The 26,685-nt window shown below is 50.8% G+C and overlaps 1 protein-coding gene across 3 annotated transcripts; it reads left to right on the top strand.

Moving 5' to 3' along the window:
• Nucleotides 1-252: 252 nt before the first annotated feature.
• itprid1 (ITPR interacting domain containing 1) lies at nucleotides 253-26,287 on the top strand. Of its 3 annotated transcripts, none has more exons than XM_060045253.1 (19): nucleotides 253-390; nucleotides 1,158-1,209; nucleotides 3,254-3,291; nucleotides 5,046-5,099; nucleotides 7,562-7,610; nucleotides 9,620-9,697; nucleotides 10,150-10,352; nucleotides 10,827-11,281; nucleotides 12,210-12,270; nucleotides 13,996-14,096; nucleotides 15,758-18,616; nucleotides 19,963-20,090; nucleotides 20,200-20,311; nucleotides 20,700-20,957; nucleotides 21,501-21,551; nucleotides 21,748-23,500; nucleotides 24,159-24,269; nucleotides 25,701-25,865; nucleotides 26,135-26,287. In XM_060045253.1, exons 1-15 carry the CDS (start codon nucleotides 330-332, stop codon nucleotides 21,546-21,548), a joined length of 4,557 nt encoding a protein of 1,518 aa, XP_059901236.1. In that variant the 5' UTR covers nucleotides 253-329; the 3' UTR covers nucleotides 21,549-21,551; nucleotides 21,748-23,500; nucleotides 24,159-24,269; nucleotides 25,701-25,865; nucleotides 26,135-26,287. The 3 variants fall into 3 exon arrangements, with proteins under 3 accessions (XP_059901236.1, XP_059901235.1, XP_059901237.1); XM_060045252.1 differs by having other exon boundaries at nucleotides 24,156-24,269; XM_060045254.1 differs by lacking the exons at nucleotides 253-390; nucleotides 1,158-1,209; nucleotides 3,254-3,291; nucleotides 5,046-5,099 and adding an exon at nucleotides 7,290-7,478 and having other exon boundaries at nucleotides 24,156-24,269.
• Nucleotides 26,288-26,685: the final 398 nt, after the last annotated feature.

Here is a 26,685-nt window from a genome sequence, read left to right as displayed (position 1 = left end):
ATCTGTAGAGTTTGTTTGTGTGGTCCGTGGGAATGTGTTGGTAAGAATCTGGAAACAAGTTCCCAGGTTCTTAATTCACATTTGCTTACATACAAATCAAGTTTTATATATAAGTGTGGGTGTGTGTGTGTGTGTGTGTGTGTGTGTGTGTGTGTGTGTTTGTGTGGTTGTGTACGAAACAGTATTACTCTCTCAAGTTCTACACCCGTTTGTTGCCAGCTCTGCCAACCCCCCTGCCCCCATCATAGGTGTTGCTGACGGGGTGTGGAGAGGTGGTGGTGGTGTGGAGAGGTGGTGGTGTGGCGAGGAGTTGGTACTGTTGGTGAAGCATGGATCCTCCCGATTCCGCCGGGTTGCAGAAAGTCGGCCTACGCAGGAGGCTGTGCCGGGGTAAGTAGCCCTCTGTCCCGGGGTACTACTGTCCGTCCCATGGTACCTAGCCCTCTGTCCCGGGGTACCTAGCCCTCTGTCCCGGGGTACCTAGCCCTCTGTCCTGTGTTACCTAGCCCTCCTCCGGTGGTACCTAGCCCTCTGTCCCGGGGTACCTAGCCCTCTGTCCCGGAGTACCTAGCCCTCTGTCCTGTGTTACCTAGCCCTCCTCCGGTGGTACCTAGCCCTCTGTCCCGGGGTACCTAGCCCTCTGTCCCGGAGTACCTAGCCCTCCTCCGGTGGTAACTAGCCCTCCTCCGGTGGTACCTAGCCCTCTGTCCCGGGGTACCTAGCCCTCTCTCCATGGGTACCTAGTCCTCCTCCGGGGGTACCTAGTCCTCCTCCGGGGGTACCTAGTCCTCCTCCGGGGGTACCTAGCCCTCCTCCGGGGGTACCTGTCCCGCTGTAGAGTCCCCTCACCACCGGGCTCTCCCCTGGACCAGCGTCACATCCATGGTCTCATTGTGCGATGGTCCATCCTGGCCTCATTGTGTGATGGTTCATCATGGTGTCATTGTGTGATGGTTCATCATGGTCTCATTGTGCGATGGTACATCATGGTGTCATTGCCTGATGGTTCATCATGGTCTCATTGTGCGATGGTTCATCATGGTCTCATTGTGTGATGGTACATCCTGGCCTCATTGTGCGATGGTTCATCATGGTCTCATTGTGCAATGGTACATCCTGGCCTCATTGTATGTCATTGTATGCTGTGCTCCCTGCAGATAACCACAGGCAGGACAGTATCAGAGATTGGCTCTCCTCTAACGTCGACGTGTGAGTATTTGTCTGCCTTATCAACTGTGCCCAGTTTCAAGAAGCTGGATTACCAGGTAAACCGGTTTTACGGATTGCCACAATATTTGGTTACAAATGCTATCCTTAGACTACCCTCAGTTCTGTTGCCATCGCGACACACGCTGTGAGCCTGAAGCCTCAGACACACTTCCTGCTGTCGAGGAATGCTGCTGATTAAAGTCTGATCAGCTTAAAGGTGCAGTGTGTAGGAGTTAGCAGCATCTATTGGTAAAATTGCAGATTGCAACCAATTTAGTCCCCCCCTCCTCTACCAACAAGTAAGACAGGGATTATGACTAAACATCTCTGTAGAGCCGTTTGTCCGTTCTGGGCTCCTGTAGAAACATGGCGTCTCCATGAAGAGGTCCCCCTCCCATGTAGATATAAAGGCTCATTCTAAGGTAACAAATGCATTATTTTCATGTAATCGTACACTAGATATAACGAACGCGTGAATATAAAATTATAATTCTGTCCAGTCCGTCCCGCTGGATGCCACTAAACACTTCACTTCATCCTGGTTCGTTTCTCCGTCTCGTTAGGACTTCCCCGTAACATATGGGTAGTCATATGCCCCTTTTCCACTGCCAGCACCAGCTCCACTCGCCACCACTTAGTGTGGCACGACTTGGTTTGGTTCCAGGCACGTCGTGTTTCCATCTAGAATGTACCTCTTCAACGTGGGCGGGTCGTCATACCAGCATGCGCGAAACTGCGACACAAACACGACCACGGGACAAACAGACAGGGTGACGCACAGGAGTGTCTGCAACTCTGCCATGGTCCACGGCGTGTTCTTGAGCGCTGGTCCTGCCATGTTCAATAATCAATCACTATGGTTGACTGAACGCTGATGATAGTATTTAAAGATGCCAGGTGTCTGGTGTCGGCTGTCGGGTGTCAGGCTCGGACTTCACGCTCATCATTATTCGTCCAGTGGCGTCACTCTGGCCAATCAGTGGCCAGCAGCCTGTTAACGTCACACAAAGGTATCAGTATAGCTCTCTTGGAACCTTGACGGAGGTGAGACAAAAGAAGTACCAGCTACCAGGTAGCAGGTACCTCATTTTGGCGATCGAACCGCAAAAAAAGGTGGGTCGAGGCGAGTTGAGCTGGTACTGTCGGTGGAAATGGGGCATTCGTGTGTTCACCTCGTCTGCACCAGTCCTCTGCTGTTCAACATAGAGACACAGCCTCAACACACAGCCTCAAACTCAGCCTCAACACAGCCTCAACACTTTGACGTCCTTATAGAACCTACTGGTGATGTTCAACGCACCCAAATACCTGTTTTAGAAGGGGTGGGGGGGGGGGCAGATGTCCTATGGAGGTTCAGGGCTTAGGAAGGTTCAGCTTCATGGGGGTTCAGGTATCGACAGCTTGTTTCCCCATCAATCTCATTGTCAGTGTTCGATAGATGAGTTCGAAGCCTTTCCTGGAAGCGTGTTATTCAGAGATTCAGATTGATTGCACTTGTTCCTGGAGCCTGAACATCCAGGAAAAACCAGTGTTCAAGAGATAACCTGACCTGCTTCTTGAAACGGGCCATTATTGTTTGTTACCCTTTGAACAACACACACACACACACTGTGACACAAACACACTGTGACACATACAAACTGTGAAACACACACACACTGTGACAAATATAAACACACTGTCACACACTGTGACACGGAAATACACAAACGCGCAATGACACTGACACATAAACACACAAACTAACACTTTGAACACATGTCGTTCGATGATATGTATTAATGTGTGTGTTTCTGTGTGTGTGACGGGCTGGTCATGTGTTTACGTCTGTATTTCTTGTGAATGTTTGCTTGACTCTGTGCCAGTTTGAGTGTATCTTTAGGTATCGATGTGTGTCTATTTGTTGGCATTTCCGTGTACGTCTGTGTTGTTTCTCCGCGGACACTGGCTCTGGGTGTGTGTGTGTTTAGTGCACGCCTTTGATCACATGTCTTGTGCCATCTTGTCGGGTGGCTCCTTGTATTAAGTTGACCTGTGATTCCAGGGAGGATGCAAAGCGAGAGGCTGCGTCGGAGCGGGCAGGTATGGCAACTGGAAACTCGATAAACTCATGAGCCTTGCCTGATCTTCCTTGTTCGCTTTTCTCTTCCGTCATGTTTCTTTAATTCTCGGAGAAAACATGTTTTGTTCAATTCAGCTCACTGATATGGTAAGTACAATTCCTGCTTTTGCCTCAAATTTTCTCCCTGAAAGCAGAGTGCATTTACTCAGAGTGATGTTTTAGAACGCGGACATTAAATGACCGAACTCCAATCAGACTGCTGCTTGACTCCTGATAAACTAAAACAGGAAACACACATTTAAGGAGTTAAATGTCTTTGACAGTCTGCAACATCTACGGCAGAGACAAGCCAAGGTTAAAAATGAGTACGAGAAAAGGAGAGAGGGACAGACAGAGAGGTGTTTGGGAACGCTATAAGGTTATTAAATATATTGGTATAGTCTAGAATAGGTTGGTATATATATTGGTCAAGTCTAGCATGAATTGTTAAACAGTTCTTTAGTAGTTTGGAGGTTGGTTGGTCTTAGGTAACCCCGACTCTGTCTTCAGAGAGTTAAGATCTGTCCCTTTGGAGACAGGGGGAGGAATGGGAGGGAAACCGTCGACCTCTTTGGCGACTTAGAGGGGACCACTCTTCATGGACTGCTTTTTCTTAACGGAGAAGGTGCCATTGTTGTTGTGCTCTTCCCCTGCGCCGGCACCCAGCATCACCCCGCTCACCCCAGGCATTCAAACCTTATGCAAATGCCTCCTGCGGCGCCATGGGAACGGGGCCGGACGCCTGGGCCTCTGGCCGCTCTCCTTCTTCGCCCCGGGGTTTCCTCCGGCCCTTAATCCCCTTATGTCACAGAGACACGCCCCCTGGGCTGCTGTCCTGCTTGCCGCCTGCACCTTGCTGCTTGCCGCCTGCACCTTGCTGCTTTCCGCCTGCACCTTGCTGCTTACCGCCTGCTCCTTGCTGCTTACCACCTGCTCCTGGCTGCTTACCGCCTGCTCCTTGCTGCTTACCGCCTGCACCTTGCTGCTCACGCCAGGCTCTGGGGGCTCTGTGCACGGCTTTTGTGTGTGTTCTATTTTCTCGTGTGTGTGTGTTCTCTGTTATCGTGTGTGTGTGTGTGTGTGTGTGTGTTAGTGTGTGTGTGTGTGTGTGTGTTCTGTGTTCTCTTGAGACATAAACACACACATACTAACACTGTGAACACATGTATTTCAATGATATGTACGCGTGTGTGTGTGTGTGTGTGTGTGTTCTGCGTTCTCTTGTGTGTGTGTTCTGCGTTCTCTTGTGTGTGTGTGTGTGTGTGTGTGTGTGTGTGTGTGTGTGTGTGTGTGTGTGTGTGTGTGTGTGTGTGTGTGTGTGTGTTCTGTGTTCTCGTGTGTGTGTTCTTGTGTATGTGTATGTGTGTGTGTGTGTGTGTGTGTGTGTGTGTGTGTTCTGTTTCCTCTTGTGTGCGTGTTCTGCGTTCAGGCTGACACAACCTTACACGTGTTTAAAAATGTGCAAACATTTATCCAACGGGCCCGATACATAATCATAATAGTTCCTTTTTATCAAACTAAACAATCACAAACACCAAGCAGTGCCATGATGGCAGGAATTCCCCGCGTGAACTTCATGTCAGGCTTGTCCGTCAGACCTCGCACTTCTTCTCCATGCTAGTAGAGATGCAGAGGGCTGGTCATCCATCAGCGGCCCCACCTCGGTGTCACCATCAGAGGTGTCCGTCTGCCTTCCCTCCGCTGCTCTGAGGTCTGTGTTGTGTCTGTCCTGCAGTGCCCATGCGGAGGAGCCCCAGCGAAGAAGATGACCTAGCCTTGGGTGTCGAAGGTAAACAAGCTTCCCGTTCCTGCACTTGTACGGGCAGCCTCTCCTGGGGAGGAATGCTGAGCAGGCTCAGACCCACGGCTGACAGGCCCTGAGGAGGTTCCCACCGTCACCCGACTCGGGGCTGACCGTCACCGTGGAAACCCTGACGAACACAACCGTTTAGAGGGTTTCCACGGAAGATTGTTTTTTTTTGTTCATGTTGTTGTGTTTGCATGCCAGTTGGATCCTTAATTGTTTTCGGAGTTAAATTTAGGAAGGTCATGTCCCACAACAGAGAGGAAACGTGATGTTGTTTGCTCTAACAGAAGGACCAACCTGTTGTGCAGTTGCGATGACAACAATACTTGATGTGTGTGTGTGTGTGTGTGTGTGTGTGTGTGTGTGTGTGTGTGTGTGTGTGTGTGTGTGTGTGTGTGTGTGTGTGTGTGTGTGTGTGTGTGTGTGTGTGTGTGCATTGAACTCTTAGGTAACTGGGAGCGCTGCACGGCCTCAAACAAACAAAACATTGCTAGGGAGCTAATCCAAACAGAGCCAGCTGATACTTACCAGTGACCTCCACCCTACCTCCCAGTCCGGTCCTCCTCTAACCTCTCTCCCAGTCTGATCCTACTCCACCTTCTCTCCTCCACCGTCTCTCCTCCACCCTCTTTCCTCCATCCTCCCCTCCACCCTCTCTCCTCCACCCTCTCTCCTCCACCCTCTCTCCTCCACCGTCTCTCCTCCACCCTCTCTCCTCCATCCTCCCCTCCACCCTCTCTCCTCCACCCTCTCTCCTCCACCCTCTCCTCCACCCTCTCTCCTCCACCCTCTCTCCTCCAACGTCTCTCCTCCACCCTCTCTCCTCCATCCTCCCCTCTCTCCTCCACCCTCTTTCCTCCACCCTCTCTCCTCCAACGTCTCTCCTCCACCCTCTCTCCTCCATCCTCCCCTCTCTCCTCCACCCTCTTTCCTCCACCCTCTCTCCTCCAACGTCTCTCCTCCACCCTCTCTCCTCCATCCTCCCCTCTCTCCTCCACCCTCTTTCCTCCACCCACTCTCCCAGTCTGGTCATTCAGGCACGGAAACCAAGGAAACACAATTGCATGGAGGGTTAGATCAGTAGATGGATCAATAGACCCAGACCGACACACACACACACACACACATACACATACACACACACACACACACACACACACACACACACACACACACACACACACACACACACACACACACACACACACACATTGCTGGGACAGTCTAAAAGGTTTTGATGGCTGATCCAAACGGAATGGCCCCTGGTCACACTGACTGAGTGGCCCCTGGTCGCACAGACTGACTGGCCCCTGGTCACACTGACTGAGTGGCCCCTGGTCGCACAGACTGACTGGCCCCTGGTCACACTGACTGAGTGGCCCCTGGTCGCACAGACTGACTGGCCCCTGGTCACACTGACTGACTGGCCCCTGGTCACACAGACTGACTGGCCCTGGTCATACTGAGTGGCCCCTGGTCGCACAGACTGACTGGCCCCTGGTCACACTGACTGAGTGGCCCCTGGTCGCACAGACTGACTGGCCCCTGGTCACACTGACTGACTGGCCCCTGGTCACACAGACTGACTGGCCCTGGTCATACTGAGTGGCCCTTGGTCACACAGACTGGCCCCCTGTTCACACTGGTTCAGCGGGCCTTATCAGTCCCTGGCGTTTGGGGGATAAGTTGTTCCTTTGTTTACTGCGTCTCGCCAGGCTTTGTTATCTCTGTGTCCTCTATGTAAGTGGCCCAGGCCGAACTCTTCTTGGAGTGGAGCGAGCAGAGAACCTGAGGTCACCGCTGACATACGGCTGATTGAAACAACGTGTTCTTTTACGACCAACCCTTTTCAAAAAGTCACCCGTAGCACAGCGAGGTAGAATACTTTGTCCATGTCACCGTGCCAGCTCTGAGCCGAGGAGCACCCTTAACAGGGAGGCTGGACCGCCCGAACCCAAACAGAGAGGGGAGAGAGAGAGAGAGAGAGAGAGAGAGAGAGAGAGAGAGAGAGAGAGAGAGAGAGAGAGAGAGAGAGAGAGAGAGAGAGAGAGAGAGAGAGAGAGAGAGAGAGAGAGAGAGAGAGGGATGGAAAGAGAGAGAGAGAGAGAGAGAGAGGGGGATGGAAAGAGAGAGAGAGAGAGAGAGAGAGAGAGAGAGGGAGAGGGAGAGAGGGAGGGAGCACGCGCAACAGAATGAGGGAGATCAGAGAAGAAGGGCAAAAGTGTAAAATGTCAGACACCGAGTTGGAGAAATGGAGAATGGAAGTGAAAGAGACTTTGCTTGATGTCAGGATTCGCCTCACATAGTTAGCCAGTCGGCATGGCGACAGCCCCGCCAGCAGCCGGACAGGATCTGCTGTCTGTGAGTCTTTCCTCCCCCTCCGCTGTCGGTGCGTCCATCATGGCTCCCATTGATGCCCCCTCTGGTCTGCTTCTCCCTCCCAGCGTCGGTGTACGGTAGACCGGGAGTGCAGACGGTCCAGGAGTTTCTGAGGTAAGCGTGCGTCCCGACTCCCGTCGCCGTAGGGTGTCTCCGCGGCCGGGGGCTTAGGGAGGATCTGAAGGGTTTATTGATGCAGGAACGGGAGGCGGAAATGTCACGGATAATACCTCAAGGGGAGAGCTTGCATCTGAAAGGAAGTTGGAGCTTCTAAATTATTTTTTATTCAAGGTTTAGGTAAGGGTGAGCCAAGTTTTTATATTTATTAAAAAAAAGGGACTGCTAGTAGAAAGATGGTCTTCAGAAGTCCCATCACATGTCTTCAACATGGCACTACTTATCTACAGGAACCTATCTTAAAGCAAATATTGACAATCGTTAAATTACTTGAATTAAGCAGGATATTCAAATATTTTGCAAAACCCAAAATGATAAAACTATCTGTAGCTCTTCAAGGGGCTTATCGTCAGGACAGTTTGCTACTGTTTAATGTAAACTTGCTCCTGGTTTGCCCTTTTACGCCGCTCAGGGAAGGTTTCTCCAGATAAAACACGCCCATCCACCAGTTCATCCAACCAGGGATTCTCTCACTGTAAACTGTTTGGTTCTGCTCCCCTTCTGGCCGAGATGATGAAGCTATAACTGGGGCTTAACTCAAGTCACTAAAGGTTATATAACTGGAGCCAAACTCAAGTCGCTAAAGGTTATGTAGCTGGGGCTAAACTCAAGTCACCAAAGGTTATATAACTGGAGCTAAACTCTAGACATTATAGGTTATGCAGCTGGGGCTAAAGTCAAGTAACTAAAGGTAATATAACTGAAGCTAAACTCAAGTCACTAGAGGTTATATAGCTGGAGCTAAACTCGAGTCACTAGAGGTTTCTGTTTGAAGAAGGTGCATATTGCAGGGATAATTATGTAATTGAAAGGTTGAACAGTGTTTTATTTTGATGTATTTTTGGTCATTTTGGAAACTGAGTTTGGTTGATCAGCCTGGCTGTGTGTTCATCCATGCTAGATGTCACTCTCCAAACTTTGTCATAAACCTCAATCTCAAAGATCCCCCATTTCGTGGTCTTTCCCTCATGGAGGTCCTCGAGACGTCCACTTTACGGCGCAGCTAACCTCTTCAGTGTGAAGGTGCTCTTCAGACACAACAAACCAGAAGGGTATTAGCTACTAAAATAATGAAACAAGCTGGAATCGAAGTGAAAACTGAGTGGAAACTAACTCTGCACGAGCCAGTTGACACACACACACACACACACACACACACACACACACACACACACACACACACACACACACACACACACACACACACACACACACACACACACACACACACACACACACACACAGGTGTTTTATCACCTGTGCTGCTGCTGGCACTGAGCTGCTCCACTCAGCCATATTTACCATGCAAATAGGGTCCCCCACTCCCCGTCCTCCCCGAGTCCTCCCCCCACTGCTCCCTGCCGCCCCCCTCCCACTCCCGGCCCCACCGCACACCACACTGTACACAACATACGTCCACGGCAAGCTTTGCATTCAAAGCGAAATGATCAGGCTGGAGAGTTCTGCCTAAAACCTGGGGAGGGAGGACTGAGGGCACACAACCCAGCCGAAGGAAAGGCATGAAATCACTTCTGTTAGGACGCAGCGGACACGCTTCAGGGCAGGGGCTCGGTGCTGAAACTAGAGGGCAGGATGTAAGTATGAAGGAGCTTTTAGTAATGCTGGGTAGAAGGTTCCTCTTGACCTGCTCCTGGTTGTTATAAGGTCCCTGACCTGCTGCTGTTGTTAGAAGGTCCCTGACATGCTTATTGTTGTTAGAAGGTTCCCCTGGCCTGATCCTGTTGTTAGAAGGTCCCTGACCTGCTCCTGGTTGTTAGAAGGTCCCCCTGACCTGCTCCTGTTGTTAGAAGGTCCCTGACCTGCTCCTGGTTGTTAGAAGGTCCCCCTGACCTGATCCTGTTGTTAGAAGGTTCCCCTGACCTGCTCCTGTTGTTAGAAGGCCCCCCTGACTGTCCTCCTGACGTGCTCCCTGTTCTCTGGACCAGGTCTACGAGGTCCAGCCCAACCTTCAGCCGCTGGAACAGCTTCAACTCGGTCGGGACCAGCCACTCCGCCCCCCTGAGGTGAGCCCCTCTCCACCCCCCCCCCCCCCCCCCCTCCCCTCCACTGTTTTTCAGTTACTGAACAGAATTTGAGAAGCATGACCTCCATCGTAACCCGTAAGCTAAGACTGAGCATGATGCGTTAAACGTTACGCACTGTTGGAGGTACACCACCGCTCTGTGAATGAACACACTTCATTGATAAAGTGTGTTGTTGTGATGTTAGGTTCATTGATCAAGTGTGTTGTTATTGCTTGTTGTGATTCTTGAAGGTCCCATGGGCCTGATGTTCCTGATGTTCCTCCAGTGTGATGGATGCGTCTGTTGTTGTGTGATCCCGATGTTGACGATGATGTCATCGTCATGATGTTCCTGATGTTCCTCCAGTGTGATGGACGTGTCTGTTGTTGTGTGATGATGATGACGATGATGTCATCGTCATGATGTTCCTGATGTTCCTGATGTTCCTCCAGCGTGATGGACGTGCTCAACATGTGGATGGACGACCCGGAGGAGCTGCTCCTGGACCTGGGCTTCGGCTGCGACGAGCCGGACATCTCGGATCGCATCCCGGCGCGGTTCATCAACGCCCCGTCGCAGGCCCGCGGCATCAACATCCAGGTGTTCCTGGAGGCCCAGAAGAGCCGCCTCGACCTGGAGAACCCTGACGTCAGCAGTGAGTGGTCCTGCAGAGAGCACACACTTCGGCCTAAGGAGGTTACCGTGGCGACACAAGGACCCCCCCCCCCCCCCCCTGTAACCTTAACTCACAGCTCGGTGTTTGGAGGATACCATGACGACACAAGGACCTCTATTACATGACTGGTTATTATGGATACAGAGAATGATACTAAACATTAGTGTGTCCTTGTGTCTCTCTAACGCTCTGTCTCTCACCCTTCTGTCCCTCTCTTTCTGTGTCTCTCTCGCTCCGCCTCTCTCTCCGTCTGTCTCTCTTTATCTCTCTCTGTCTCTGTCTCTGTCTGTCTGCTTCTCCTCCAATGTCTGTCCGTCTGCTTCTCCTCCCCATGTCTCTCTGTCTGACTGCTTCTCCTACCATCTCTCTCTGACTGTCTGTCTCTCTGTCTGTGTGCCTCTCCTCCCCTGTCTGTCTGTCTGTCTGTCTCGGGCCTTGTTCTCTGCGTCTCAGACCGCTTCAGACAGCTGGAGGTGCTGCATCAGGTGACCACGGCCTTCTCCGCCCTGGTTGGGTCGGGGCCCCCAAAGGCCCCCGGGTCCGTCCAGGTCAAGACCCTCCCGGCGGAGGCCCAGGAGAGGAGGCGGCGCGTGGGCCTGCTGCTCCGACGGGCCTCCAAGATGTCCCTCAACCTGGAGGCCGGGGGCAACGCCGGCGAGGGGGCTCCGGCCGCCGCGCTCAAAGGGGACAAGAAGGCCCTGAGCCTCAAGAGGCCGGCCGCACTGAGCCCCCTGGCCGAGGAGCAGGGGCCCCAGGACCCGCTGCTCCCCCAGGTGCCGGGGGCCTTCCAGCCGCAGGACGGGGCGCTCAGGCTGGAGCCGCTGAAGGAGGACCAGCCCCTGGACACCAGCGGCCCCCCGAGGAAGAGGAGCTCTGGGAAGTCCAGGGAGTCCTTTGAGATGGAGGAGGTATGGCAGTGAGTCCTTCAGGATGGAGGAGGTATGGCAGGGAGTGGAGGAGGTGGAGGACGTCTGGCAGTGAGTGCTTTGATGTGGAGGAGGTTTGGCAGTGAGTGCTTTGATGTGGAGGTATGGCAGTGAGTGGAGGTGGTGGAGGAGGTATGGCAGTGAGTCCTTCAGGATGGAGGAGGTATGGCAGGGAGTGGAGGAGGTGGAGGAGGTCTGGCAGTGAGTGGAGGAGGTGGAGGAGGTTTGGCAGTGAGTGGAGGAGGTGGATGAGGTCTGGCAGTGAGTCCTTCAGGATGGAGGAGGTATGGCAGTGAGTGGAGGAGGTGGAGGAGGTCTGGCAGTGAGTGCTTTGATGTGGAGGTATGGCAGTGAGTGGAGGTGGTGGAGGAGGTATGGCAGTGAGTCCTTCAGAATGGAGGAGGTTTGGCAGTGAGTGCTTTGATGTGGAGGAGGTATGGCAGCGAGTGGAGGTGGTGGAGGAGGTCTGGCAGTGAGTGCTATGAGGTGGAGGAGGTTTGGCAGTGAGTGCTTTGATGTGGAGGAGGTAGAGGAGGTTTGGCAGTGAGTGCTTTGAGATAAAGGAGGTATGGCAGTGAGTCCTTCAGAATGGAGGAGGTATGGCAGTGAATGCTTTGATGTGGAGGAGGTTCGGCAGGGAGTGGAGGAGGTGGAGGAGGTTTGGCAGTGAGTGCTTTGAGATAAAGGAGGTATGGCAGGAAGTCCTTTGAGACATCCCGAAATGTTCAAGATTATTTGGCCTGCAACCAAGTTTTGGATGTAGGCCTCAGCTGGTGCTATGGGAACGAAATGGAAAAGCCTAGCTAAATGTTCAGATCAAGATCCAAATTAGATGAGATGTTATGTTGGATGATAAGGGGTTGATGAGGGGGGTTTCCCACATGGTCACATCGTGTTTGTCCCATTCCAGATCCAGAGTTTTGACGAAGGCAGTGTCGTCAGTGGGATGACCGGAGGACCAGAAAACATGGGTAAGACATTTGAATCACATTATGTATTAACAGCAGCTACCTTTATTAAATGGAAAAATAAGTCAAATGTAATACAATGCCTTATTGTGTTATTGCTTGTTAATGGCTTTGATAGTATTGTATTATTTAGTTCAGCTTTGTGCTCTCTGGGACTCTCGACTATGTGGTGCTGTAGGTTCGATGACCGCCTTGTTTTCTTTGTTGGGCGCTCTTCGGTTCTCCTGGTGAAGCAGCGTTCAGGTTGCATCGTAGAACCAGCACTACTTGCTGTGTGGCTCTGTTTGCTTGACTTTGTGTTTCTTTATCTCGCGGTTTTGTAGCGTGATTGAGTGAAAACCAGATGGATTTTTGATTTACTATGAATTGCTTGCGTAATTGTATTACATTATGATATTTTACTGCATGAGACAAAAGTAGAATAATAAAAACATTTTGGTATTGGAATCCAAAGGGTTAAGTTGAATTACCATCATTACCTCCCACCTTTGGAGAAAAATCCCACACCTCCAAAGCCACCCCCCCAAATCACATGACTAGCGCGCTAGCTTCAGCAATAGGTCAGCCTCGCCTTGAGGAAGACTCCGGTTCTGAGCAGTGATTGGACGGCCAGAAGCCTATCACAGCCTGTGACGACCACAGGAACCAGATGGTTTTCATTTCTTTGGCAAAGAATTTGATTTATTGATTTATGTCGGGATGTGAAGAGAATTTCCACAAATATGAAAAAAAAAATGCTTTGCCTACCCTAGCTCTAAGAGTGATTTAAATCACCCTCGGCTGAGGGTCATCCCCGTTTGGAAAAGGTGTTTGTGTTGCAGTATAAATATTTCTGTACTAAAGTCTGGGCCCTTGACGAATGGTGCACTAATGGAGTTTGGCTCGAGGATAAGATCTTAAACAGTAGCAGCCCCGCCAGGCAGTGACCCAAACAGGACCTGTGTTACCTGTTCGACGCCCGCAGTCCAAAGCAGCGTGATGACGCTCCCTACTCCCCTAGCAGATGCCTGGCTCATGACTCAAGAGCTTAAAGTAGCCCTTGTTCAAACAGTTCCTTCATTCTATATACAACAGAGCCTGGCTGCTACCTCCTGTCTGCTGTCTCTTTCTCTTTCTCACCAACCCAGCGTTGTGTTTGTCTTGTTCTGTTGGTCCCTCTCGTTTGGTTTCTGCAACTCTGGTCTTTCAAAGTGAAAATTGTTTTGTTTTTTTTTAAATGCAAAGTTAGTCATAGAGGCCCTCTGCCACCATTTCCATAATATGATCATCTGACTGCTGTGTAAACAGCCTCTCATGTGTTCATAGGATCATGTGCAGGTGAGAACATGAGATTCAGAGTGCTTGTTGATGTTACCCCAGCTCATCACCAGAGAAGAAGACGCCGTTTTCAAATAGAAAATAAATACTATGCCCTGTTGGATTAAATGGCATGAAAATTCGTACACCTTGACAGAAAAACTGAATAACAATGAAACCACTACCGAAGATACTACGGATCAATCCCAGATGATTACATGTTTAATAGCGGATTTTAAACGTACAGTGTGGTTTTTAACCTTTGAGATGGAATGCATCTCACAAATGGCTTACGGCTCTGTTTAGTATATAAATATCATCCACGGTTGTTGCGACGCAAGTGCTGCACCAAAGCCCTTATTTAAGCTGACAGCTTACTTTATATGTAATGTTGTGTATGTCCCCCCCCCCCCCCCACCTGTGTCCTGATAGTTTGGGGCCTGGTCAGAACCAACAGCACCCAGTCGGACAGCAGCGGGTTCCTGGAGGAACCCTTTGTACCCTCTCTCGACCCAGGACCAGAGCTCATCAAGGTCTTCCTCACTCTGACAGCTTAATACACTCCTTAACACCACAAGATACTCACTAAGGGTCCTACTATCAAGATACTCACTAAGTGTCCTACTATCAAGATACTCACTAAGTGTCCTAATATCAAGATACTCACTAAGGGTCCTAATATCAAGATACTCACTAAGGGTCCTAATATCAAGATACTCACTAAGGGTCCTAATATCAAGATACTCACTAAGGGTCCTAATATCAAGATACTCACTAAGGGTCCTAATATCAAGATACTCACTAAGGGTCCTAATATCAAGATACTCACTAAGGGTCCTAATATCAAGATACTCACTAATGGCGCGTTTCCACTGCAGGGTGCGGAACGGATCGGATCGCAAAGGTGCGGGTCGGGTCGCGTTTCCACCGCCAAAAGTGGGCGTGACCCGGACTTTGCCATACCCGTTCCGGCCCCGTTCTCGGGACTCCTCCGTTGGGGTACCGCAAACGAGACGAGACGCCTGAAAGGGTCCCGTGAAATTCTAGCTACACCCCCCCTCCGTTGATTGGTCGACAGAATCGTCACTTCCGGGTGACGCGGGGATAAAAACAAACGAACAGTAGCCTCGAGGTATTATTCTTTACAATTAACATGTCACGTAAAAAGCTTGCTTGGGCGAACAAGGAGGTGGAGACGTTCGTCTGCATTCTTGGGGAGGAAGACGTTTTTTACGATGTTTACGTAGCTGCCGCGGCGATCGCCATCCGGCCTCAAAGGGTACTGTGGAAACGCGACCTCGGAACTGAGCTGGGCTATACCGCCCCCTCCCTACCGCACCTTTGCGATCCGATCCGTTCCGCACCCTGCAGTGGAAACGCGGCATAAGGGTCCTAATATCAAGATACTCACTAAGGGTCCTACTATCAAGATACTCACTAAGGGTCCTAATATCAAGATACTCACTAAGGGTCCTACTATCAAGATACTCACTAAGGGTCCTAATATCAAGATACTCACTAAGGGTCCTAATATCAAGATACTCACTAAGGGTCCTAATATCAAGATACACAATAAGGGTCCTACTATCAAGATACTCACTAAGGGTCCTACTATCAAGATACTCACTAAGGGTCCTAATATCAAGATACTCACTAAGGGTCCTAATATCAAGATACTCACTAAGGGTCCTAATATCAAGATACTCACTAAGGGTCCTAATATCAAGATACTCACTAAGGGTCCTAATATCAAGATACTCACTAAGGGTCCTAATATCAAGATACTCACTAAGGGTCCTAATATCAAGATACTCACTAAGGGTCCTAATATCAAGATACTCACTAAGGGTCCTAATATCAAGATACTCACTAAGGGTCCTAATATCAAGATACTCACTAGGGCTGGTCCTTAATATCAAGATACTCAATAAGGGCTGCTCCTTAACATCAAGATACTCACTAAGGGCTGGTCCTTAGTACGACCAGTCTGAATAGTTTGACTAGTAAGACCAGTAAGACGGGTTTGACCAGTACTGCCAGTAAGACCAGTCTGACCGGCACGACCAGTCTGATCAGTACGGCCAGTAAGACCAGTAAGACCAGTCAGACCAGTCCGGCCAGTTCAGTGTTGTCCCAGCAGAGTGTTTCTGAGCTCCTCATCAAGCAGCCTGTTTCTCTCCTCGTGTTGTTGCAGACGTTGGCGGTCCTGTCGGGGGACAGCGCAGACAGCCAGACCCCCCCTCCCTCCCCCACCACCACCCTCCCCCCTCACCACATCTCACCGGCCCCCTCCTCCCTCCCCTCCCCCTCCATCCTCCCCCCTCACCACCTCACAGCGGCCCCCTCCCACACCGCTGCTCCTCCCCCTCCTGCGTGTCTCCCCTCGTCTCCGGACCCCCCGGCGGACAGAGCGTCCCCCAACCTCACCCCTTCATCCCCCAACCTCACCCCTTCATCCCCCAACCTCACCCCCACGTCTTCGAACCAACCCAAGGAGCCACACAGAGGGAACGTCTCTTTAGGGGAGGAGCCAGTTAGAGGGAGCGGTTCTTTAAAGGAGGAGCCACACGGAGAGAGCTATTCATTAGGGGAGGAGCCAGTCAGAGGGAGCGGTTCTTTAGGGGAGGAGCCACACAGAGGGGACCGTTCTTTAGGGGAGGAGCCACAAAGAGAGAGCAGTTCTTTAGGGGAGGAACCACACAGAGGGAGCGATTCTTTAGGGGAGGAGCCAGTCAGAGGAAGCGGTACTTTAGGGGAGGAGCCGGTCAGAGGGAGGGGTTCTTTAGGGGAGGAGCCAGTCAGAGGGAGCGGTTCTTTAGGGGAGGAGCCAGTCAGAGGGAGCGGTTCTTTAGGGGAGGAGCCACACAGAGGGAGCGGTTCTTCAGTCAGAGGGAGCGGCAGTGCTCAGACTGGAGCTCCAGAGGGAGCGGTGAGTCCTGCTGGGTCTTGGGTTCCCCCGGCGGCCTCCAGACCTGGCCTCCGTCCTCCTGGGGAGTCCACCGTGTCTCCGGCCCGCCAGCACTCTGCAGTCTCCGCAATGCGGCCGGACGACCAGACAACGAACGATCCTGTCCTGGAGGGCCTTGGCTCCCCAGGCCTCCCTGTCTCTCCAGGCCCTCCAGGTCCCCCTGTCACCCCAGCCCCCCCTGTCTCTCCAGGCCCCGCTGTCTCTTCTGGCCCCCCAGGTCCCCCTGTCACTCCAGCCCCCCCTGTCTCTCCAGGCCACCTTGTCTCTCCAGGCCCCCCTGTCTCTCCAGGCCCCCCTGTCTCTCCAGGCCCCCCTGTCTCTCCAGGCCCCCCCGTCTCCCCAGGCCCCCCTGTCTCTCCAGGCCCCCCTGTCTCTCCAGGCTCCCCTGTCAGACATGTGGTCCCGGGGAGGACGGACCCCATGGCTGGGGGCCCAGAGTGCAGCTCTCTGGGGCCTCACAGCAGCAGTGGCGGGGATGTGGAGCAGAGCGGCGAGAGGCCCCGTGACACGGTTCAGGATACGCCCGGGGTTCGGCCCGGGGACGCGTTCCGGACCGGGTCGGGGCGTTACCCTCCGTTTGGTGGCGCCGAGATAACGCAGATGAAGGCGGGGTCGTTACCTCTCGTGGTGGAGACGGACATCGATGCAGCCGAGATGTCCTTCCCAGGGTCTGGAGGGCTTTCTCAGGGCACGGGAACAGCTGCCGACGCAAAACACGGGGTAGGAGAACGTCCTGGAAGATCAGGTCATCACATGGTGGAAACTAACCTAGATGAGGTGGGGAGGGCCTCATCAAAGGGTGCCTCTTGGACCCTCGCCGGGACCCCGGCTGGGGAGACCGAGGCCAGAGACCCAGTGCCCCACGGACGATATGGCGGACTGTTGGAGACGGATCTAGATGAGCTAGAGAGCACTGATTTTGCAACTCATTTTGAGACACTCGCCGTTGAAGGCAAACAGTCCAGGAGACTCCAGGAAGTCCTGGAGACGGACATCGACGCAGTGGAGGGCGCAGAATCTTCAGAAGGAGGTGCCGCAGGAAGTGATCCTCCAGGTGGGGTCCTTGGACTTCTGGAAACGCACATAGACGACCCGGATCTGGCTGTGTACACGGGGGGCGGCGGGGTGACCCTCACCCATAGGCTGACCGGGCCCATCGCCGTGGCGAGCCTGGATGAGGTGTTTGAGACCTCGCTGGACGGCTCGTCGCCGGACAGCGAGCTGGGCGACGTGGACGCCATCTGTCTGGAGCTGGGCTCTGACGGCCTGGTCTACTGGGCCGAGCCCGTCCGGGTGGCCTCCACCTCCCCGGCTCTGAGCCAATCAGACCGCGGCACCCCCTCCTCCCCCGCTGGCCCAGTTGCTTTAGACTCCTCCTCCTTCTACACCCCGGACCGGTTGAAAACGCTTCCCAGCGGGGATGCGGACGCTCCCGTCGGCGTGGAAACGGCCTCCCCTCCCCCCTCCTCGCCCCCCCCGGCCCCTCGGAGGAGGTGCGGCTCGGTGTCGGTCCAGATGCCCTCGTGTCCGTCCAGCCGCAGCGTGTCCCACATCGTCCGGAGGAAGGATGTCCCGTACGCGCCGGCGCCGGCGGTGGCGGCGCCCCCCCGGCCCTCCCTCATGTCGGCCTCCCTCCCCTGCCTGGACACCTCCACCCCCCTGCGGGCGGTGCAGTCCTGGACCGACCTGCAGCTCCGACGCAGGGGGCTGAACGGCACGGCCTGGGGCGGCCTCCTGGTCTCCCAGAGCCAGGGCTCCCTGAGGGCCGAGGCCCCGGCGACGGCCCTCAGACCCGCCACGGCCTCCTCCTCCGACCCCGCCCTCAGGGCGGCGTCCGCCAGCCGCTGGTCCACGGACAGCCTGCCGGGGTCGCCCTCCAGCCTGCGCTCCACCTCGGTGTCGCTGGACACCGGGCTGTGGGCGGAGGACGAGGACGAGGACAGCCGGGAGGGGCGGGGCCGGCTGGAGGAGCACCTGTGGGAGGGGTCGGAGGAGAGCCATCAGGCGTGCTGCTGCTCCTGCGAGCGCCATCACACCTGCGGGGCGACGCGCCTCCGCAGAGCGCACAGCACACAGAGCATCCCGGTGAGCCTCAGCCGGTGGCATTGGGTTGTTCCCTTCTTCATCGTCTTCTTCCTACTCCTTCTTCATCGTCTCCTTCCTTCTCCTTCTTCATCGTCTTCTTCCTCCTTCTTCATCGTCTTCTTCCTCTTTCTTCTTCATCGTCTTCCTCCTTGTTCATTCTCTTTTTTTTCCTCCTTCGTCATCGTCTTCTTCCTCCTCCGTCATCGTCTTCTTCTTCCTCCTGCTTCATCGTCTTCTTCCTCCTTCTTCATCGTCTACTTCTTCCTCCTTGATCGTCTTCTTCTTCCTCCTTCTTCGTTCTTCACTACTTCAACTCACATTAGACTCATTGATAGACTAAAAAAAGATTTTAAATTTTCACTTTTCTAGCTATTTCTGCACAATGATAACAAAAGGAGGAAGGCTCAGCGTCTGTTTTGTTGGTTCATCTTGAGGTTAACCATTTTTATTTCAGATAAAAGTATTAAAATATGCTATGTAAACGTGCATTTTAGAAAGATTAAGACGAATGTCACATCTTTTTCTGCCTATAATTCTTGCTCATCGGGCATAAAATAAAAAAACAACAAACCAGCAAGCAGAATAATCGAAATAGTGACTGGAAGGGATTACATTGGTCGAATGATTCTGCTTATTTGTTTTGAATTAACATACTAAATATGACCAAATAAATGCTCCATTTCAGCCAATAGGACAAGCTCTTCTGATAGACATTATACAATTTGCACCAATGAGCTGCAAGATTGACAATGGGCGATCTCTCTGGTTTTCCATGACCACTAAACAGAACCTACTGGTTGCTACGTCACAGCGTTGTGATTCTTGTAAACACCTTTCACGACAGCGCAGCTGTTTTCCATATCAATGTCTCATTTGCATTTGCAGAGCACTTGTCCTATTCTTTTGCCTCTCTCTCAGGTCGCTATTCAGCTTCTTATATAGCCCCTGCCTTAATTCATATTACATCATATTTATTAGAAGCCCCTTTTTCTGAACCCAGATTTGATCAGAAGTAGGAATAACATGTGCCTGTTATTTCTCCTGTATGGACAAACACTGATAACATGTGTTTACATATCCCTCGATATCCAACTCACCTGGCAAATGGTTGAGATGACTTTAAAGTTTGGACATTTAGAGGAGCTGGGCCTCACAACACTTCTAATTCAAAAACGAAAGCAGGCCAACAACATGTCAGAATCATGGCACAGCATTGCAGTCTTAACCTCCCAGTACCCTGAATCCTGCTCCTACTGCAGCATCTGGCCAGTAGGAACCCCCTGGCGGCCTCCAGCAGCTGTGGGTCCGTCGGTAACGAGTCCTGATCTCTGTCCCTCCCGCTCCAGTATTCCCAGGAGGAGCTGGAGAGCATGATCTTCTCCCTGAGGAGGTTCCGGGTGGTGCTCGCGGACATCGAGGAGCAGGTGTCTGACGACCAGGCCTCCGTCTTCACCGCCCTGTCAGCCTCCGTCAGGTGATGGTGCTCAGTAGGAATATGTTGGTACCCTGTCTGCCTCCGTCAGGTGGATGTTGCTCCACCCTGTGTGTGGGGGGAGGTGCTAACCGGCTCCCCCACCCTTTAGGGAGGAGGTGTGTGACATCACAGAGCTGAGGAGGAAGGTGAAGCAGGAGGCCGGGGAGCTGGAGCTGCAGCTGAAGGAGCTAACGCACCACTACGACGACAACTTCCAGATGGTCGGTTGACGTGCGCGCACACACACTTGTACACACGTGCACACGCACGCACACATGTATTTACACACATTCACACGCACATTTGCGCACACCAAAATATCAACCACAACGAAACACGTTATGCCAGAACTTCCCCAGATTTATCATTACAGCGTAGGGGTCAGATCAGCAGAGGTGGGTAGAGTAGCCCTAAAATTACAATAGATCCAAAAAGTCACTCAAGTATTCGTAACAGAGTAAATGTAACGCGTTACTAGATTAGATCAGGAGCTGTAACCAACCCTAGCACAGCCTTTTCGACAGTAAATCTAACTTGAACCTTCCATCATGTCTATCCTTAAGTGTTTTAACAGGCTGGTTCTGTGTTTGACTTCTTCTGCCTGAGCAGAAGATGCAACGACTCCTGAACGAGCAGACGCTCCTCTGCTCCCAGCTCAGACTCCTCCCCCCCCCTGGGATCACGCTCCCCGTGGGAGGGGCCACCACGCCCGTCCGGAGCGTCTCCACGCAGTGCAGCCTGTCCCCGGCCCCTGAACAGCAGGGCAACCCCCTGCCCAGCCCCGGGGGTCCGGCCCTTGACAGTTCTATGCTGGTCTGCACCACGACCAAACCGGACAAGCTGGACTTCGTGGGCTTCCTGCAGAGAGTAAGGCCCAATCCCATTTCTACCCCTTACCCCTTCCCCTTACCCCTTCAAAACAAGGGGGAGGGGGAAGGGGAAGGGGTAAGGGGTAGAAATGGGATTGGCTGAACACCCACCTCCGGGAGGGTTCCCCAGACTCATTTCACTAGCTTAACGTTTTTATAGATTGCATTCAATATCCTGCCCTTGGTTGAACCCCTAGCCTCATACTAGTATTGCTTTGAAATGTTTATATCACTTCTACATTTTACAATCATTGCTTTGTAAAACTGTACATGCACTTGGACAAAATAACTTAAATGCAGCTCCTACATGCTAAAGGCATTCCTTGAACCCTCAACTGTCACTGTGGTTGTTAGCTTTGCTGTGTTAAGGGAGCGGTCCAGCTGTTCATATCGGATGCTCTTTACTCAGTCAATGATGTTGTTGGTGCCAATAGATTCCTTTTTCTATTGTGTGGGGAACACAAGGGGAACTGAGTTTGTGTTTTGCTGAATACTAAATTATCTTCTATGCATAATAATGATGTCATTGCTTGTTTTCCAGCTCAAAGATTCCTTGCGTCCATCTGTGAATGCAGAGTCCTTGGAATGAGAGGTAGTTGCAGTTATTATATTATATAATATTCACTACATATTACAGCATAACACAACTAAATTCAGTAATCATCAAACCAGCCAAGTAGCATAAATAGTGCCGTTTTGTATTAAATCTGTTAAGAATATCCCTGGACTTTTGGGCTCAGTTACAGCGGTAGAGCAGTAATACTTCACTGTTTGGACTTTTCTTCCAGTGTGACTGAAGAGTCTTCCTCCACGGCCGTCGGTTTGATATGCAGAGGAAACTACAGAATGGATGAACGTTTGATACGAAGAAGAAACGACAGAACGGATGGACGTTTGATATGACGAGGAAACTAGAGAAGGGATTGATGTTTGATATGAAGAGGAAACAACAGAAGTCATCATTATTAGCGTTTTGGGTGTCATGCGGACCCGGTCCCGGAAGGTTGCTAGTTCGATCCCCGGCTCCTCTTAGCTGAGTGTCGAGGTGTCCCTGAGTAAGACATCTAACCCTGAATGCTCCCGACGAGCTGTCTGCAAGGTTGACACACCGTTGGTGTTTGAATGTGTGGATGAATATGTGGATAGGTGTTTGAATGGGTGAATGTAAGGTGATATTGGAAAGCACTCTGAGTGGCCACTGGTTAGAACAGTGCTGTATAAGTGCAGTCCATTTGCCATTCATCATTATTATAATGTATATAGAAATAAAAATAATATATATTGTTGGCAGCTCCAAACATTATGCAAATATAAAGCCATGTAAATTGTTGAGTGAAACAAAATGGTGACCTAGTCCATGCTTTTTAAAAACATAACATTGTATGTATTTTTTATAGTAATATATTCCAAATGACATTTCACATAATATTTTCATAATCTTTATAACATGTGATTTATATGATTTTGAATGTTTAAGATTAGCCTCAATCTTAAGACTTGACTCCATTTAAGACTTTTCAAAAGGCAGAAATAGAAATAAATGAATGCAATTAAATGAATTAGGGAAGTGTGATTTATTTGAGTATCAACATTGTACATGAATACCACAGCAATGAAACTGAGGAAATTATACCAAATATAACTATAACCACAAGAATGAACTGTGTCCTCTAATGGTTATAAACCATCAACATGGTTGATCATGAACAGAGCATGAATCAAGCTCTGCTGTTAACCACACATTTTGATTAATATCAACAGTATGGAATTGAAAAAATGCAATATTTGTTGTATTTATTTATACAGTATGGTTCCGTGTTTCAGTACCGCGTGTGTGTTCTGTGAGAAGTAAGAAGTAATGCTCTTGTTCTCAGAGAGTTGGAACAATAGAGCTGGAGGCTCCACACACTTGAAGGTGAAGAGGTGGTGTGTGGCTTCTTCACCACAGCATCAAACAGCCTGAGTGGTTTATTTGTGAAAGCCTTATACGGAGGTAATATATTTATGTTTCTATCTATATATTGAATTCATTATGAATACATTAGTCACACATTTTGTTTCTTTCGAGCTACATTTAAGCTCCATAGAATGTTCTTTGTTTTTCTTTCAAAGTGGATATTCTTTTATCCACATTTTTATTGTTTCAATGTTTTAATAACATGCTGCATAATTAACTGAACTCGATTAACTCAATACACAATCAACACTGCACCACATAGTACTATAGTATATTATTATAATGAGGTTGGTTAGGAACATGTTGATGTTCCCTTGTATGCTGGTGTTTGGATATCAAAGTGGATTGTGGGAAGGCTAGGCTGAGGTGGCAGCAGGGGTACTTGATGTCGTCATAGCAACGATGGATGAGTAGACAAAGGGGTGGGACTTGCTCCTCTCCTGGGTACATAAACGAGGGAGGCGGGCTTTGTGTCCCAACGCTGACCAACTAGACATCTGCCTTCCCTCCATCTCTAACTGTCTCTCTGTATCGGTCTGTCTGTCCAGCTGTCTGTCTGTCTAGCGGCCAGCTACACTGCTAAGGTAAGACCTTTACTTCCTTCCTGCTTGTGATTGTATTTAAGGTGTTCTTGGCTGCAAGGGGTGTATTGTTCTAAACTAAAGGTTTCCTTACTTTGAGCGATAACGTCCATGTCCATCTGCCTGCCCCTGGAAAACTCATCAACCTTATCTTCGTCTGTTCTGAGATCTTCTGTCAGTGTGTACATCTCTGCCCTATACACTTTCTTAAGTGCTCTGACTTGTAAAAGTAAGAGAACCCTGGAATCAGTTCAATTACAAGGACAAACTCGTCAGACGCGAAATCGTAAACTCTAGACTTTTGTGAATTGCTGTGGTTAGTGATGGAAGGAGGGCAATAATGTTCTAACCTTTTCTGAAAGGGCAACTGGAAAAACAAATTCTAGGAAAAATACCAAAGTCACGTATTTTAGCCTGTAGACGCAATGCAACTGTCATTGTTGATCTTCAAAAGCAAGGGTATTCCACTTTTTTTTTTTAGCGGCACTAGCAACTAGCGATTGCATATGAGACACTGGGAGCTGGGAGGGACATCTCTGGTTCGTCACAAGGTTAAGGGAGAGAGCAAAACAAAGAAGGGCAGAAATGGCCTTTCTGTGCCGGTGAATAATTGATGCGTGTGGGCCGTGTGTCGTTACGTGATCTCCTCTGCTCCCAGAAGGCTCCAGGCGGGGGAGGTCGTCACCAGACATGGCCAGCGGGTGTGTTTCCACCCCGGACAGCCGAGCCGAACAGAGACTACCACCGACTGCTCAGGAGGACAGCTGTACCTGTGAGTGGACGGCCAGGAGGACGAGCTAGACCCCAGCGAGGGAGAGAGGGAGGGAGGGAGGGAGGGAGGGAGAGAGAGAGAGAGAGAGAGAGAGAGAGAGAGAGAGAGGGGTAGAGAGAGAGGTCCACTCATCTAGAAACAATAGAAAAGAGAGAGAGAGAGAGAGAGAGAGAGAGAGAGAGAGAGAGAGAGAGAGAGAGAGAGAGAGAGAGAGAGAGAGAGAGGTCCACTCATCTAGAAACAATAGGAAAGAGAGAAAGAGAGAGAGAGAGAGAGAGAGAGAGAGAGAGAGAGAGAGAGAGAGAGAGAGAGAGAGAGAGAGAGAGAGAGATCCACTCATCTAGAAACAATAGAAGAGAGAGAGGAATCCTCTCATCTAGAAAAATAGAAGAGAGAGAGAGAGAGAGAGAGATATTATCTCCTCCAGAAATAACTGAACAAAGAGAGAGATCCTGTCATCTAGAACCAATAGAAGAGAGAGAGAGAGAGCAAGGGAGGGAGAGATTCTCTCCTCTAGAAACAATAGAGAGAGAGAGAGATTATCTCCTCTAAAGTAAATAGACAAGAGAGAGAGATCCTATCAACAGAACGGAAAGCCCTTGCGAACGGGAGGAGAAGGAACAGCTTGGTTAGAGGTATGGGCGTGGAGGAGGATGGCGACCCTGAGACAGAGCATTGATTATAGTGTTCGGTTGCTCATTAACGTGCTCCAGATAAGATGCTCTGTAACCTTACTCATAGACGCCAGTATGCCTCAGACAGGGCTGGCTCTCACTCTCACACACACACGCACACACATACACATGCACACACACACACACACACACACACACACACACACACACACACACACACACACACACACACACACACACACACTCACACGCACACGCACACGCACAGTAACACACACACACACACACACACTATAATAGATTTGATACATTTTTTAATCATTCATCCACATCATGCGTTGTCTTGTTTTCATTGAGTTTCCAACAACATACAAAGAACAACATTTTCATTCTCTTACAGAAACACAATGCAAAACAGTGAACACAATGCAGAACACGCAACAGTGAACACAATGCAGAACCCCCAACAGTGAACACAATGCAGAACACACAACAGTGAACACAATGCAGAACACACAACAGTGAACACAATGCAGAACAGACAACAGTGAACACAATGCAGAACAGACAACAGTGAACACAATGCAGAACAGACAACAGTGAACACAATGCAGAACACACAACAGTGAACACAATGCAGAACAGACAACAGTGACCACTACAAGAGGCTGTCTGAGCGCTCTCTGTGGGCTTGCCTTGATGGACCGGATCTGAAGTGGTCCTCAGTGTCCTCATGTTCTCACAGCAAGGCGATGGATGTTCTCTGTGTTTTCGTTTCTGTCTGTGTCCCGCACAGACCAGGAAGTGAACCTGTCCGACGAGAGTCCAGGGGTCACCATGGCGACGCGGGAGGCCGGCGACGGCGCCGTGTCCGCGGGGGTACCGGCCCGCGGAGCGGACCAGCAGAAGAAACCGCGCCGGAAGGACACGCCGGTCCTCATCGCCCCGCCACACATACCCGGTGAGGGGGACCCCCACGGTGACCTCCTCAGGCACCCGCTCACACCCACAGACACACGGGGGTTCAAGGGCCCCTGTTTCAGGGGACATGATCTGGGGACCCCCATGCCCTGGGTGCAGATGTCTCCGTAGGTCCCGGTCTTCACCCCAGGAACACTTCTTAGCTTTTAGTCGGTCCAGTGTGCAGTAAGCAATATGTGAACATAACGGACAACAACCGAATCAAACAACTCATTGTACCTCAAACCTCTGTTCCCTTCTGTTTTGTAGGCATACGACTGCTGATGGGAGAGAGGCCGAGCGTCTTCCTGGAGGACGAGGAGAGGAACGGGAGGGAGTAGAGAAACAGCGCTCTTTGAACTCTTTTTAACCAATGGGGTTTTTTCGTTGGGCCAACTCGATTAAATGTAGCTTTCAAACTTTTTTTGCAAAGTATGTGTGTTTTTGTCAAAGAAAAGTATTTCCTTGAACAGATTTCCACATTCCAAGGTTCATGCTTTAAAAGGGCAGCAGGCTCTTCGTGGAGGTCATTTTGGATGAGTTCGCTCTCCAGGGGTTGATGACCACCTGCAGTCCGAGTCCTGCTTTCTGACAGCTTGCACATGTTCTCCTTTTTGTTTAATAGTCATACAGACTTGAATATGGCTTGTTCAGCCTTCCTATCATGAAACGATTAACGATCTCCTTGTTTTGGGACAGGAGGCTAAAAATCAACGCAGGGAAGTTGTTTTGCTAAATACCGAATGGGTAATGTGTGTGTCATCTCTCCAATCTGTACCGCAGCCATGGACGTTCAGTAGTGTGATGTAACCATAATTATG

This window comes from Gadus macrocephalus, chromosome 23, assembly GCF_031168955.1.
Source record: "Gadus macrocephalus chromosome 23, ASM3116895v1".
Taxonomy (NCBI): domain Eukaryota; kingdom Metazoa; phylum Chordata; class Actinopteri; order Gadiformes; family Gadidae; genus Gadus; species Gadus macrocephalus.
The sequence above is the reverse complement of the archived record's forward strand: the minus strand, read 5'-3'. Positions and strand labels throughout refer to the sequence as shown.

What these genes read in the sequence shown, in the direction of transcription:
- itprid1 (XM_060045253.1), top strand. Translation starts at nt 330, where the DNA reads ATGGATCCTCCCGATTCCGCCGGGTTGCAGAAAGTCGGCCTACGCAGG. An exon ending in GGCTGCGTCGGAGCGGGCAG is followed by an intron (nt 3,292 to 5,045) that starts GTATGGCAACTG and finishes TCTGTCCTGCAG; the next exon opens with TGCCCATGCGGAGGAGCCCC. An exon ending in ACGACGACAACTTCCAGATG is followed by an intron (nt 20,312 to 20,699) that starts GTCGGTTGACGT and finishes CTGCCTGAGCAG; the next exon opens with AAGATGCAACGACTCCTGAA.